The sequence below is a fragment of the Argopecten irradians genome, chromosome 1 (assembly GCF_041381155.1).
Source record: "Argopecten irradians isolate NY chromosome 1, Ai_NY, whole genome shotgun sequence".
NCBI lineage: Eukaryota > Metazoa > Mollusca > Bivalvia > Pectinida > Pectinidae > Argopecten > Argopecten irradians.
In genome coordinates this window covers 4,016,320-4,028,905 of record NC_091134.1, presented here as the reverse complement: position 1 = coordinate 4,028,905, position 12,586 = coordinate 4,016,320, and the positions used below count along the sequence as shown (strand labels likewise).

The 12,586-nt window shown below is 34.5% G+C and overlaps 1 protein-coding gene across 3 annotated transcripts in view; it reads right to left on the bottom strand.

Annotated features, from left to right (window-relative positions):
• LOC138315453 (activated CDC42 kinase 1-like) overlaps positions 1–12,586 on the bottom strand; it is a 50,180-nt gene that overhangs the window by 22,608 nt on the left and 14,986 nt on the right. For all 3 annotated transcript variants that reach the window (XM_069256503.1, XM_069256512.1, XM_069256494.1), the window contains exons 3-4: positions 6,508–6,637; positions 5,693–5,893 (exon numbers count right to left, since the gene is read on the bottom strand). In XM_069256503.1, coding sequence (XP_069112604.1) covers positions 5,693–5,893; positions 6,508–6,637 — 331 coding nt within the window. The remainder of the gene's footprint in view (positions 1–5,692; positions 5,894–6,507; positions 6,638–12,586) is intronic.

The window sequence follows — 12,586 nt, the reverse complement described above, 5'->3', positions numbered from 1 at the left end:
ACGGGCTTTAGACCTAAAACTATTAATAGAGTAAAGACTGGCTTTACACCTAAAACTATAGAGTAAAGACTGGCTTTAGACCTAAAACTATATAGTAAAGACTGGCTTTACACCTAAAACTATAGAGCAAAGACTGGCTTTACACCTAAAACTATAGAGTAAAGACTTGCTTTACCTCTAAAACTATAGAGTAAAGACTGGCTTTACACCTAAAACTATAGAGTAAAGACGGGCTTTAGACATAAAACTATAGAGTAAAGACTGGCTTTACACCTAAAACTATAGAGTATAGACTTGCTTTACTTCTAAAACTATAGAGTAAAGACTGGCTTTACACCTAAAACTATAGAGTAAAGACTGGCTTTACACATAAAACTATAGAGTAAAGACTGGCTTTACACCTAAAACTATAGAGTAAAGACTTGCTTTATTTCTAAAACTATAGAGTTAAGACTGGCTTTACACCTAAAACTATAGAGTAAAGACTTGCTTTATTTCTAAAACTATAGAGTAAAGACTGGCTTTACACCTAAAACTATAGAGTATAGACTGGCTTTACTTCTAAAACTATAGAGTAAAGACTTGCTTTACTTCTAAAACTATAGAGTAAAGACTGGCTTTACACCTAAAACTATTGAGTATAGACTGGCTTTACTTCTAAAACTATAGAGTAAAGACTTGTGTTACTTTTAAAACTATAGAGTAAAGACTGGCTTTACACCTAAAACTATAGAGTATAGACTTGCTTTAATTCTAAAACTATAGAGTAAAGACTGGCTTTATACCTGAAACTATAGAGTAAAGACTGGCTTTACACCTAAAACTATAGAGCAAAGACAGACTTTACACCTAAAACTATAGAGTAAAGACTGGCTTTACACCTAAAACTATAGAGTAAAGACTGGCTTTACACCTAAAACTATAGAGTAAAGACTTGCTTTACTTCTAAAACTATAGAGTAAAGACTGGCTTTACACCTAAAACTATAGAGTAAAGACTGGCTTTACACCTAAAACTATAGAGTAAAGACTGGCTTAACACCTAAAACTATAGAGTAAAGACTGGCTTTACACCTAAAACTATAGAGTAAAGACTGGCTTTACACCTAAAACTATACAGTATAGACTTGCTTTACACCTAAAACTATAGAGTAAAGACTGGCTTTACACCTAAAACTATAGAGTAAAGACTTGCTTTACTTCTAAAACTATACAGTATAGACTTGCTTTACACCTAAAACTATAGAGTAAAGACTGGCTTTACACCTAAAACTATAGAGTAAAGACTTGCTTTACTTCTAAAACTATAGGGTAAAGACTTGCTTTACACCTAAAACTATAGAGCAAAGACTGGCTTTACACCTAAAACTATAGAGTAAAGACTTGCTTTATTTCTAAAACTATAGAGTAAAAACTGGCTTTATACTTAAACTTATAGAGTAAAGACTGGCTTTACACCTAAAACTATAGAGTAAAGACTGGCTTTACACCTAAAACTATAGAGTAAAGACTGGCTTTACACCTAAAACTATAGAGTAAAGACTGGCTTTACACCTAAAACTATAGAGTAAAGACTGGCTTTACACCTAAAACTATAGAGTAAAGACTGGCTTTACACCTAAAACTATAGAGTAAAGACTGGCTTTACACCTAAAACTATAGAGTAAAGACTGGCTTTACACCTAAAACTATAGAGTAAAGACTGGCTTTACACCTAAAACTATAGAGTAAAGATGGGCTTTAGACATAAAACTATAGAGTAAAGACTGGCTTTACGCCTAAAACTATAGAGTAAAGACCCCTTTTACACCTAAAACTATAGAGTAAAGACTGGCTTTAGACATAAAACTATAGAGTAAAGACTGGCTTTACACCTAAAACTATAGAGTAAAGACTGGCTTTACACCTAAAACTATAGAGTAAAGACTGGCTTTACACCTAAAACTATAGAGTAAAGACTGGCTTTACACCTAAAACTATAGAGTAAAGACTGGCTTTACACCTAAAACTATAGAGTAAAGACGGCTTTACACCTAAAACTATAGAGTAAAGACTGGCTTTACACCTAAAGAAAGACTGGCTTTACTAAGAGTAAAGACTGGCTTTACACCTAAAACTATAGAGTAAAGACTGGCTTTACACCTAAAACTATAGAGTAAAGACTGGCTTTACACCTAAAACTATAGAGTAAAGACTGGCTTTACACCTAAAACTATAGAGTAAAGACTGGCTTTACACCTAAAACTATAGAGTAAAGACTGGCTTTACACCTAAAACTATAGAGTAAAGACTGGCTTTACTTCTAAAACTATAGAGTAAAGACTGGCTTTACTTCTAAAACTATAGAGTAAAGACTGGCTTTACACCTAAAACTATAGAGTAAAGACTGGCTTTACACCTAAAACTATAGAGTAAAGACTGGCTTTAGACTTATACGTATCTTCCCAAAATAAAACACAACCCTGCACAGTTTTTGAAATGATAAATGATTTTCTTTAGATCATGATACATTATCACGAGTTCTTATAACCACTTGGATTCAATTTTCTGAACTATTAACACAGTTTCTATCATCTGTATCTATACTTTATTTGTTCCTTCTTCCTTTTTCCTGTGTTGTTAATAAAAAAAACACATTTTTGATTAAACTTGAAACAGATAATTTGAAGAGGTAGATACAATTGAGGTGTGGGTTGGGCAGCATCACATTAACAAATTATCTACTTTAATATACATATACATGATCACTTCATACCTAAACAACGCCACCACTATACCAGCCAGCCAGCATATGGAACATCAAAAAGTTTTTTAATTTTGGGAAAGAGTCGCAAATATTACTTTATCAGACCATGAACACAAATTAACAGATTATAAAACTACACAAAAAATTTCCGCCAATTTTAAAGATAAATTCTGTTGGTGTTTAAAGGAGCCTCAAATTAGCACAGGAAGTGGTGATAAGATATCGCCCAGTCTTACAGACCCAGGTGCAACGTGTAGGAAAGTGAAGACGTCTCATAGATTCAAGCCATCCCCCCTGCTAACTCATATAAACTCTTCTAATTCCATGACCGGAATAGTCCATTATGGAGTTTTAGGGATGATTGTGTCAGCACTGAAAGGCTTAAAATCATCCTCTTACTGGTAGAGAGCTGATGCACTATGCATTTAAGGCATATCAGTTAGTGTATAAACATCGTATTTAAGATATCTTTACATGACCCTGCCCTGCTTTTGTGGCTTAATATCTCATGGCTTTGTTTGATAGATTACTGATTAATTTTCACAACAATTTTGAAGAAAATCTTTCAACTTTCTAAAGTAATAAAAACTTCAAAATAGTTATCACTGGCATATGAACATCGGTATGTAGCTTAACTCAGCTAGGCTTATTCAGCCCCATTGGACATGCCCCATCAGATATGTTTTAAATTATCCATACAGGCTCATTCAACTAGGTGGTCTTGTTTGATTTCAAATCAGATATAGTTTAAACAGCTCACTCATTTGCCACCGCTTGATTTCCCGATCACAATTGTGCCATACTCTACCAAAGCTTATTCAGATAAGTTAACAAGCATGAACTTTAGACTTACTTATTCAGCTAGATAATTGTAAGCAAGCTTTAGTTTCCATGCAGACATGTCCTATATGCAGGCTTATTCAATGAAGTTAGAACTGATAAGATTACTGCTATCACAAAGAGACCTAATAGAAATGTACAACAGTCTCCCAAAACATACACTTATACAAAAGTATCTTAATGTTGATGGGATGTTAATCAAATAAATCGTTTACCAAAACATGACTTCATAGGTTAGTGAAGGTTCTGAACAATAATCACATTTAATCAATCAATCAGTTTTAATCAATCAATCAGTTTTCTGTATCAGTTGGGGGGATAGACATACACATAAGGGGATCAGATAGAATTGAGTCAATATATATCGTATGTAGCCAACAAACCCATTCATACTGGTGAATCAATAAGACAATCCTGACATCCCCAATAAAACAGAATGGAATGTACTTCTCAATCAATCAACTGATTCCATTAATAATTCAGGGGTGGAGCTGTCAAATGTGATAAAACATTTGGCTTCATCTGAAGATCTGCACTATGTTATAAACATGTACCACGGGGCTTTGTGCCAGATCTGCTCTCTGTTCTACAAATTGTACAAGCTCTTATGTAATACTGATGTGTATCACACAAATCAATATATTCTGCTTGTATAGGGCCAAATTCAATTAATATGATGAAAAGAAAATTCAAACAATATTTGTTTGCTGATGTCAGAATGATAACAGTCGTGTGCCTAAAACAGACAAGAATTAATGTCCAATATAAACAGCAAATGAATGATCACTGACATATTTTCATTGGATGGTTTCCACAGATGTAACACAAAGGCATCGGAAATATCACAATTGCTTGTTATACATGTATCTTTAATACAGGTTTTGTAGAAAACAGGAATATTTTGTTTTCAGGTTTTCTGTTGTAAATAACTTTGACCTCTAGATTTGTCATTTCTTTTCAAAATATTGATCTACCATCATTCATATATTTTGTATTTTAAACAATTGTGTTAACTAAAAGAAAATCATAAATATTTCTTACTTCTGACCCAGACATAAGAAAATCATGAATTATTTCTGACCAAGACGGACACTAAGGTTAACAGCATGGAATCCTGTGGATATCTTTTCCTGACATAGTATCTATAAGGACGTACCAGGGTAATTAACATATTTGACCATATCGATAATTATAAGCTTATGAACTCATTTGAACAAATCTTACCCAAATATCTATGACCTTGAATATGACCTGTGTCAATGAAATTTCTTTGTTCTACTCCATCCCAAGGTCATTACAGCCCTATGTTTTGAGAATACTCCATCCCAAGGTCATTACAGCCCTACGTTATGAGAAGACAGTGTTTGAGTTACTTTGGATGGGTGATGGCTCGACTGCATGATGACAGAACAGTTGTCAAAGAATTCAAACAGGTAGGCAGACAAAGCACTATAGCAACAGCTCAAGGTCACTTGACCCTTAAAGGTCAGTTGAGCAATTGCAGTCTGTGACATGATTTTCTTTCGCTGCTAGTGGTTTGGACTAATTAAACCCAACTTTTTACTTGTCCAACTATTTAGTCACTAGTCCAAATTAAATATACAGCTGGTTTGCTTTAGCCATTCGGTAATGATCAATTTTTTGACCCAAAGTACAGTTTGGATGCGTTAGTACCCAATTTCTCACAAAACGGTGTATCTGAACAGAAATAATTGCATAAATAATACACTCAAAATGTGGAAAGATACAATAGACCATCGCTCTTGTAAATATAGTATATTTACTGATTTTAATAGGGTGGGGAGCCACTACTCCAATTGGACTAGTTAATTACAATTGGTACTAGTCCAGCCATAAAATTACTAGTCCTGGGCATCGGACTAGTGCTAAAAATCACAGACTGTAGTTGATGTCCTACAAACAACTAAGACCAATCAAGGCCACATGAGATTTAGTTTCAGAGGATAATTGGGGATTCCAAGCATCATACTATGTGTATCTGTCTTTAGGTTTTAACTTACGGCCCACTGAAGTGGAACAAAGACAACAAACGTACCTTGTTTCCTGATGACGGCCCACTGAGGTGGAACAAAGACAACAGACGTACCTTGTTTCCTGATGGTGTTATCCAGGATCCTCTTCTGACCACACCAAACGATCCATTTCCAAGCTTGACCGTCAGCTCCAGTGACCTCTCGTTGATGAGACAGGTAAGTGTTTGGTCACCTGTATACTTGACCGGAGACCCAGCTGTCTTCTTGGTGCCACTGCTGTTGGACTTCTCGGAAACTTTGGTGCTCGGCAAGATCTGTCAAACAGGAAGTAACAAATCAATCATAATTATTAAATGATCTCACCAGGATCTCAATTTATCTCAATATAACATTATACAAGGACTTATTTATGATTAAAAACATTTTTATAATAGAAGACATATTTTATAATAAGACTAGAAATGTCATTGTCTGTTACTGTGAGTTTATTATAAATATATAGACAAATGTGAAATCTTCGTCTGCATGCAGCAAAGGACAGGTGACATGGCAATGACTCAAATACAGGTCCCACCAAAACACCCACCACCCCTCAGTCACTAGGTCTATAAGGCATAAAACAAACAAAAATAAAAGCCTGAGTGTCCTGAGAAAAAACCCCATTGTGTCACATACTGTACTGGCATTAACTTTTCAGTGTGTGTGGACCTTCGTCTTTTGCTCTATAACTTAGCATGAAGATATACTTGAATTGGGATAGCCTGACCACTAAAGTTTGTATACTCATTAAAAAATACTTCTCGATCATACCATGAAAAAAAAGTTCCCGCTATAATGTAAGGTTGTATAAAGAGTAGTAAACATTGTAGTTATAGTTCACAAACAAGTATTGGTCGTATTCTACATGACAATATCTAGAGTAACCTACCTTGTCCAGGATACGAGACTTGCGTGTCGTGCGCTTCCTCTTGACCATGTCCAGAAGTCTGCGGATGGCAGGCTTCCCCATACCAATCTTCTCCAAATCTTCTCCTTTGACATATTCGAAATGTGCCAACCTAGAAGGCAAAGAATTCCATCTCCCATCAAACAACTTCATGTTACAGTACACTAAATCTCCACACTATTAGACACTGTCAACTGAATGACCTTCAGATAGTTTTGATGTGGCGGCCATCAAATAATCTTATAAGTCCAATCAAACCTACTGTTCTTGTGTAGTACAAGTTTCCTTGAATACGTTTGTCAAATAACTTAGAACAACAATTGATTCTCAATGAAGTTCTCCGTTAGCTCCTTCCAAAACTTTCTAGAACTGCATCGCCCACAATACAATATTACAGTTATTATAACAATTCTTCAGTCCATGTGACAATGTCTTTCACTTCTGTTTTATCAAATAATGTAAAAGATACAAAATTTTGACTCTGTAAAATAATACACCTGGGATCCCTGTCTTATGTACGAAAGTCAAGCGACACTGTTAGTAAAAGCTGTACCAGTAAAATGATGATGGTGCAAGCGATGTGTGAGATAGATTTATAAAACTCCTCCCCTGGATCAGACAGACGGCTCCACCCCCATCTGGACTGCACATCTCACATGTGTACATTGCATCACTAGATAGACTGTGGTACTACCGAGTTCTCAAAACTTAGAACTAACAGACAAAGGCTTTTAACTAAATCTTTCAAATTAATGGAAAAATATCTACAAATAATTTTTTTTTAATTTGTCAAAATCACTATACTTTAAATGAAGTGTCTTGTCCATGAAATCTGAAAAAACCTTGTTGCATATTAATTCATTCTATTCTCAAATATTTAAACTGAAAGTTGGTGTCAGTTTAAGAGAGAAATACAAGTTGTACTGATCACCATCTTCCATATAAATTGCATTGGGACACGTCAGGATACAATGGAATGGTTAACGTTGTGATGGGACAAACTGTGACGAAATTAACAGGACAGTCACAACAAAAACGGGAAACGCTACATGCCCTCTACCCTTATTTCTTGACAGGGGCATTGTGATACTTTGATTGAAAGTTTTCTTTTTTAATCTCCTTAACCTCCCATCGTCATTAAATAAAAGATTCTAAGACAGAGTTTGGCAATTTGATGTGAAATATTCATTCTGTATCCATGTATGAACGTCCTCAGCCACATGTTTTTAAAGAGAATTAAAACTGTCACTATCAGACCTTCATTAGAAAGTTTGTGAGTGTAAAACTGAATCAGGTTTCAGGCAGGAAGTCCTAACTACAGATATATATATAGTGGCATGTCTAGACCCCCTACTGCTTTTGACCTGTGGGTTTTAATCGTTTTAATCGTAAGCGTGTGAAGCCCCGATTAAGGTTTCCTGTGCAGATTACATTTCAGTCATTCATAAGTTACACATCCATTAAAGCTGCCTTAACCCACCCCCACAGCTGCACAAGTCCAACATCATAAATGTAAAAGTTTGTTTACACTTTAAATCATCAATTTCAGCAGCCAACCCCACAAATTCTCCCTCCCGCCATTCAAATATCACATTATGGTGTGTGGTGTTACTAAAATTCAGTTTTTTATGCAAAAAATGAAATTTGTTTACGTCTTAAATCTTTGGTTGGCCTTCAGATATCCGCCCTAGGTTTGATATATGCAGGGTGAGGCATTTAGAAAACATGCTGGCCATAAAATTTGGTGACATTATTTACTTTGGTGCCACTAAAGTAAACAACTGATGGCCTAAAAAATGTTACAGTTCGTGTATAAGAAATAAGATCATCAATATGTACTTGGACTCTTTACAAACATGTAACTTTATGGATATTTTTGTTTTGTTATACCTAAATGGCCGCTGCCATTTTCTTTGCATTACCAAGCTAAACAGCATGCCTAATTAATCACAATCTGCAGTATTGGAGAATCGTGTACTATGGAATCAACTGTATTACAATTTTCTTATACCAATTAAATTGTACTTTCCACCTTTTGGTGTAGTGGTTAAACCGTTTGCCTTCACCTAGCCGGCAGGGGTTTCAATCCCCGGCACGGATGTGAAAAGGTCAGGGGTCACCTGCCCGATCACGTGGGTTTTCTCCGGGCACTCCGGTTTCCTCCCACACTAAGACCCCTTGCGCGCTTACATACGGGCCATCGAGAGTGATTTACATAAGTTGTATGACTTGTTTCTCAATCGATTAAAATAAATAAAGTTTATATTATATTATATAAAGACACACTTGGCCACTATGACACATAATACAGGTAAAGAACTATAGACAATGTAGTATCAATTGTTCTCAGGATAAAAACATAACAAACGCAATGGTATATGTTTACATCTAAATTTAGTTAAGTTTCTTTCTTATTTTAACAAACAATCGACGTGTATGTTTGTATCTGGTGTATATGGATCTGTTTAATGTTGAAATTTGACATATCACATTTTACTTTTGGCTTTGTTTGTTAATTTTTAAAACCTTATCTTCTTCATACAGGAAATAACAAATATTTGTAGACTAGGAGTGACGTTAATCAGGCAGTTTATCAGAAATTTTCGATTCCACGGAATTCGTTAAGATTGGCTGTTTGTTAGGATTCATTCAGAACTCAAAATGACAGGCAACTTAAAGTGGAACCATCTGTTGTAGAACTGTAATATGTCGGTCAGTTTATACAATCCACGTTATATATACTTTACCAGATTGGAGTTACGTAAAACTCCCATATCCACAACGTGGAAATGTTCCATAGAAAGTTTTAACTTTTGCTAAAACTCATCATACAATGACACAGGCTACAGCTAGCTAGATTGTTCCGCCAGAAAGATAAAATGAATCAAATTCTCTCTGTTTATTCTAAGCTCCTAATATAACCAGTAGTTTGAGTAATCATAAATTTGTATTTTTCTAATAAATAAGATAACTTGAACTGTAACAGCTGGGTTTTTTTTCTTTATTGACTGCACTTAATTCTCATAGTCATGAGTGTCATTCAAATGTAATATCAAATTTTGCTTGTGGTGGCCAAGGGAAAACCAAAGTTCTCCTGGAAACACCTGTGACCTATTGACCATAACCTTATATTTAACTACAACATAATCCAATAATATTAGACGTCGATATTGAGAAACTTCTGATGGGCAATATCAAGATCTAATTCCTGACCCCTATATGAGTCTTCACAAGTTCCGGCCTGGTACTAGGGCGTAAGTTTGACGCTTAATTACCAAGTGAAAACTTACCAGTATGTATAGCGTGAATCAGTAGTTATCCATGAACACAACCAGCTAGCTGGTATGACAAAATATAAATCCACGGAATTATCACACATTTTCGAAGTGACCCATAGCAATTATGTCCCATGGCAATTATGTGCAGTGCTTCATAATCTAGGTTTATTTAATCCTATTCAAATTTCTGTCACTTCCATTTATCAAGTTATAGCACGGTATTATCAAGTGGAAAGATAATATTAACAGTGGTAACCATGCAGGTTGTTTATATGCACGGAAACAAGTATTTTTTATCAGTTCTGATTAATTCTGGAAATCTTTAAATAAATTAATGCATTTTAGTTGAAATGCTGCAAGATATTTTGCAGATTATAGGATATTTTTACTTTCCGTCACCATTCCGCAATTTTTAACTATCGAGTAAAAATGGCGACCGGGTAGACTTATAAATACTGGTGGGGGTATAAAAATGTCTAAATTCAGTATAAAAATGTAAGTGACATTTTGAATTTTAGATTTAACATGATTTGGGATCATTCTTTCAGGATTGTGAAAAGTTAGTGTAAACACAACTTGAAATTTTGAATTTATATGGAGCCTATTTCTGTGCCGTGTCAATCCTGCCTCAATTTTAAGTGGTTAAAAACAACGAAATGATCAAATGTGTCTTGTCGTGCTACACCTCAAACATTGTTGGAGTAACTACAACAATGATAATATACCAGGATTTCTTCTCATATCATTGACTGTTGTTGGTTACAGAGAAGAACACTGTCAAACACAAAACTTACTACAGACCTTTATGGTAATTGTATAAAAAATGGATTTGATATAATTTAGAACTTTGTTAAAAAAATTCAAAAATGCTTGTCAATGGATTAATTTCAGAATAAAACATAAAATAAACCATTGGCTGACACTAGTCTTTGTATAAGTAGGTACAAATGAGATAGAGATATCCAGAATTATAGGTGTAAAATTGAGGAATAATGCTGCTTTTTCCCTGGTTATTCAATCATGTATCAGAGACATACATAAAAATACAGATCTTGTTTAGTTAGCATTTATAACACACCTGTTACTGTATCAGGGCCGGGCGATTCAGATTTACAGGAAATAACATGACCAAGTACCATTTAACTCACTGCCGACTGAAATGCATCATTTTGTGCAAAAGTTATTAAACTTAAGACTGCAACTTGTGATGGGAAAAAAAATTCTAATCTGTTGGCAAAGCCTGGATACAGGTGCATCGCGGTGGAAACATCAATATCGTGTGAACAGGCAGATAATATGAGATTTTTGTGAGTTCCACCAAACAGTGAGGCGTATAGGTATATAGATGTGGGTCTACTGTGGCAGATACTAGATAAAACACACTTGTCTTACTATCATCAGGCATGGTAATATTGATAGAGAGATCAGAAAAAATACAAAAAATCGGGATAGCCAAACTCATTGGTCGAGTGATATCTGAAGAGGAGAGACCCAGCGCACATCTGTGTCGGAAGGATTTTGTAAAAGGGTTTTATCGGTAGCCAGCCGGAAACAAAATCTACGGGCATGCACTGTTGCATACAAGCCCATTCATAAAAATTTACCCCAATAATTGCTAACGATGTGCTAATTCCTGTAAGTGAACTCATTTTTTGCCAATTAAATGAATCAATTAACTCTTCACAAGAATTATATACTTCACCTCTTAGAAATTACACATAAAGTTTATCAATTTTATCAACTCTATCACTTCAAATTAACCATTATGTTCCTTTCATTCAAATATTTAGCAATTTTTTTTTTTCAATAAAAATTTGAGGGTATAGTGTAAAGTAATGAGGTTATAGTGTAAAGTAATCTATGATAATTTAGCAATTGTGTATATATCTATCTGAATCAAGGGCACATATTATGTAGACTGGAATTATCCTGATTTTACTAAATTTCTTCTGATTTTATTTCTGGATGTTATACCAGTAATTGGGTTGAGAATTAACAAGTATTGTACGGGTAATTAGTACACGTTTGTACAATTTTAAGGGGTAATTGACAGGTTTTCAATGGGTATTTTACCTGGAGCACTGTATACAATACAAATATGAAGTGCAATTTTTACATGTAGTTTACAAATCAAGGAATCATTATTTTAATGTACAGGACATGATGTTAGCCAATAAGTTCACATAAAATCTTAATTCATTCCTAAGATCAAGAAAGATGGGTTTATCTGGAAATTATTAAATTGGTTATTCTTAAAGCCAGCATTTTATATAAACAGTTCCAATTAAACAAAAATCCCTTCATACATGTACATGATATGTGGGGAAAATATAATGAAAATGTGAAAGTTTGAGGAATTATCTACAAATGATGAATGGTGCTTGGTAAGAAATTGTTACAAAGGATTAATATACAAAAATGTATGTGTAAAAACAATCATTGTTTCTTTGTTTACTCTGAGAAGGTGATGTAGAGGTTTAGTCTACCTTTTTTTCTGAACAGATGTTCTGAGCATCATATGCCTATAAAATCAGGATGTAAATACAAGAACGACCAGGTCATAGTCCATGTATATATCAAGTTGTCCCTATACATGTACTACCCATAAAAAGAGGTAACTAATCATATATAGGTTTATGGATAAAAACTACAGATATCTGATATGTACATGTTACTTATTACAACTAATGATATATAAGAAGATGCCCCCTGGCATGGCACATTAATTTCTGCCTGTTACCTCAAAATGTTTGTGTAAAAGATTTTACCAAGTGAGCAAAATT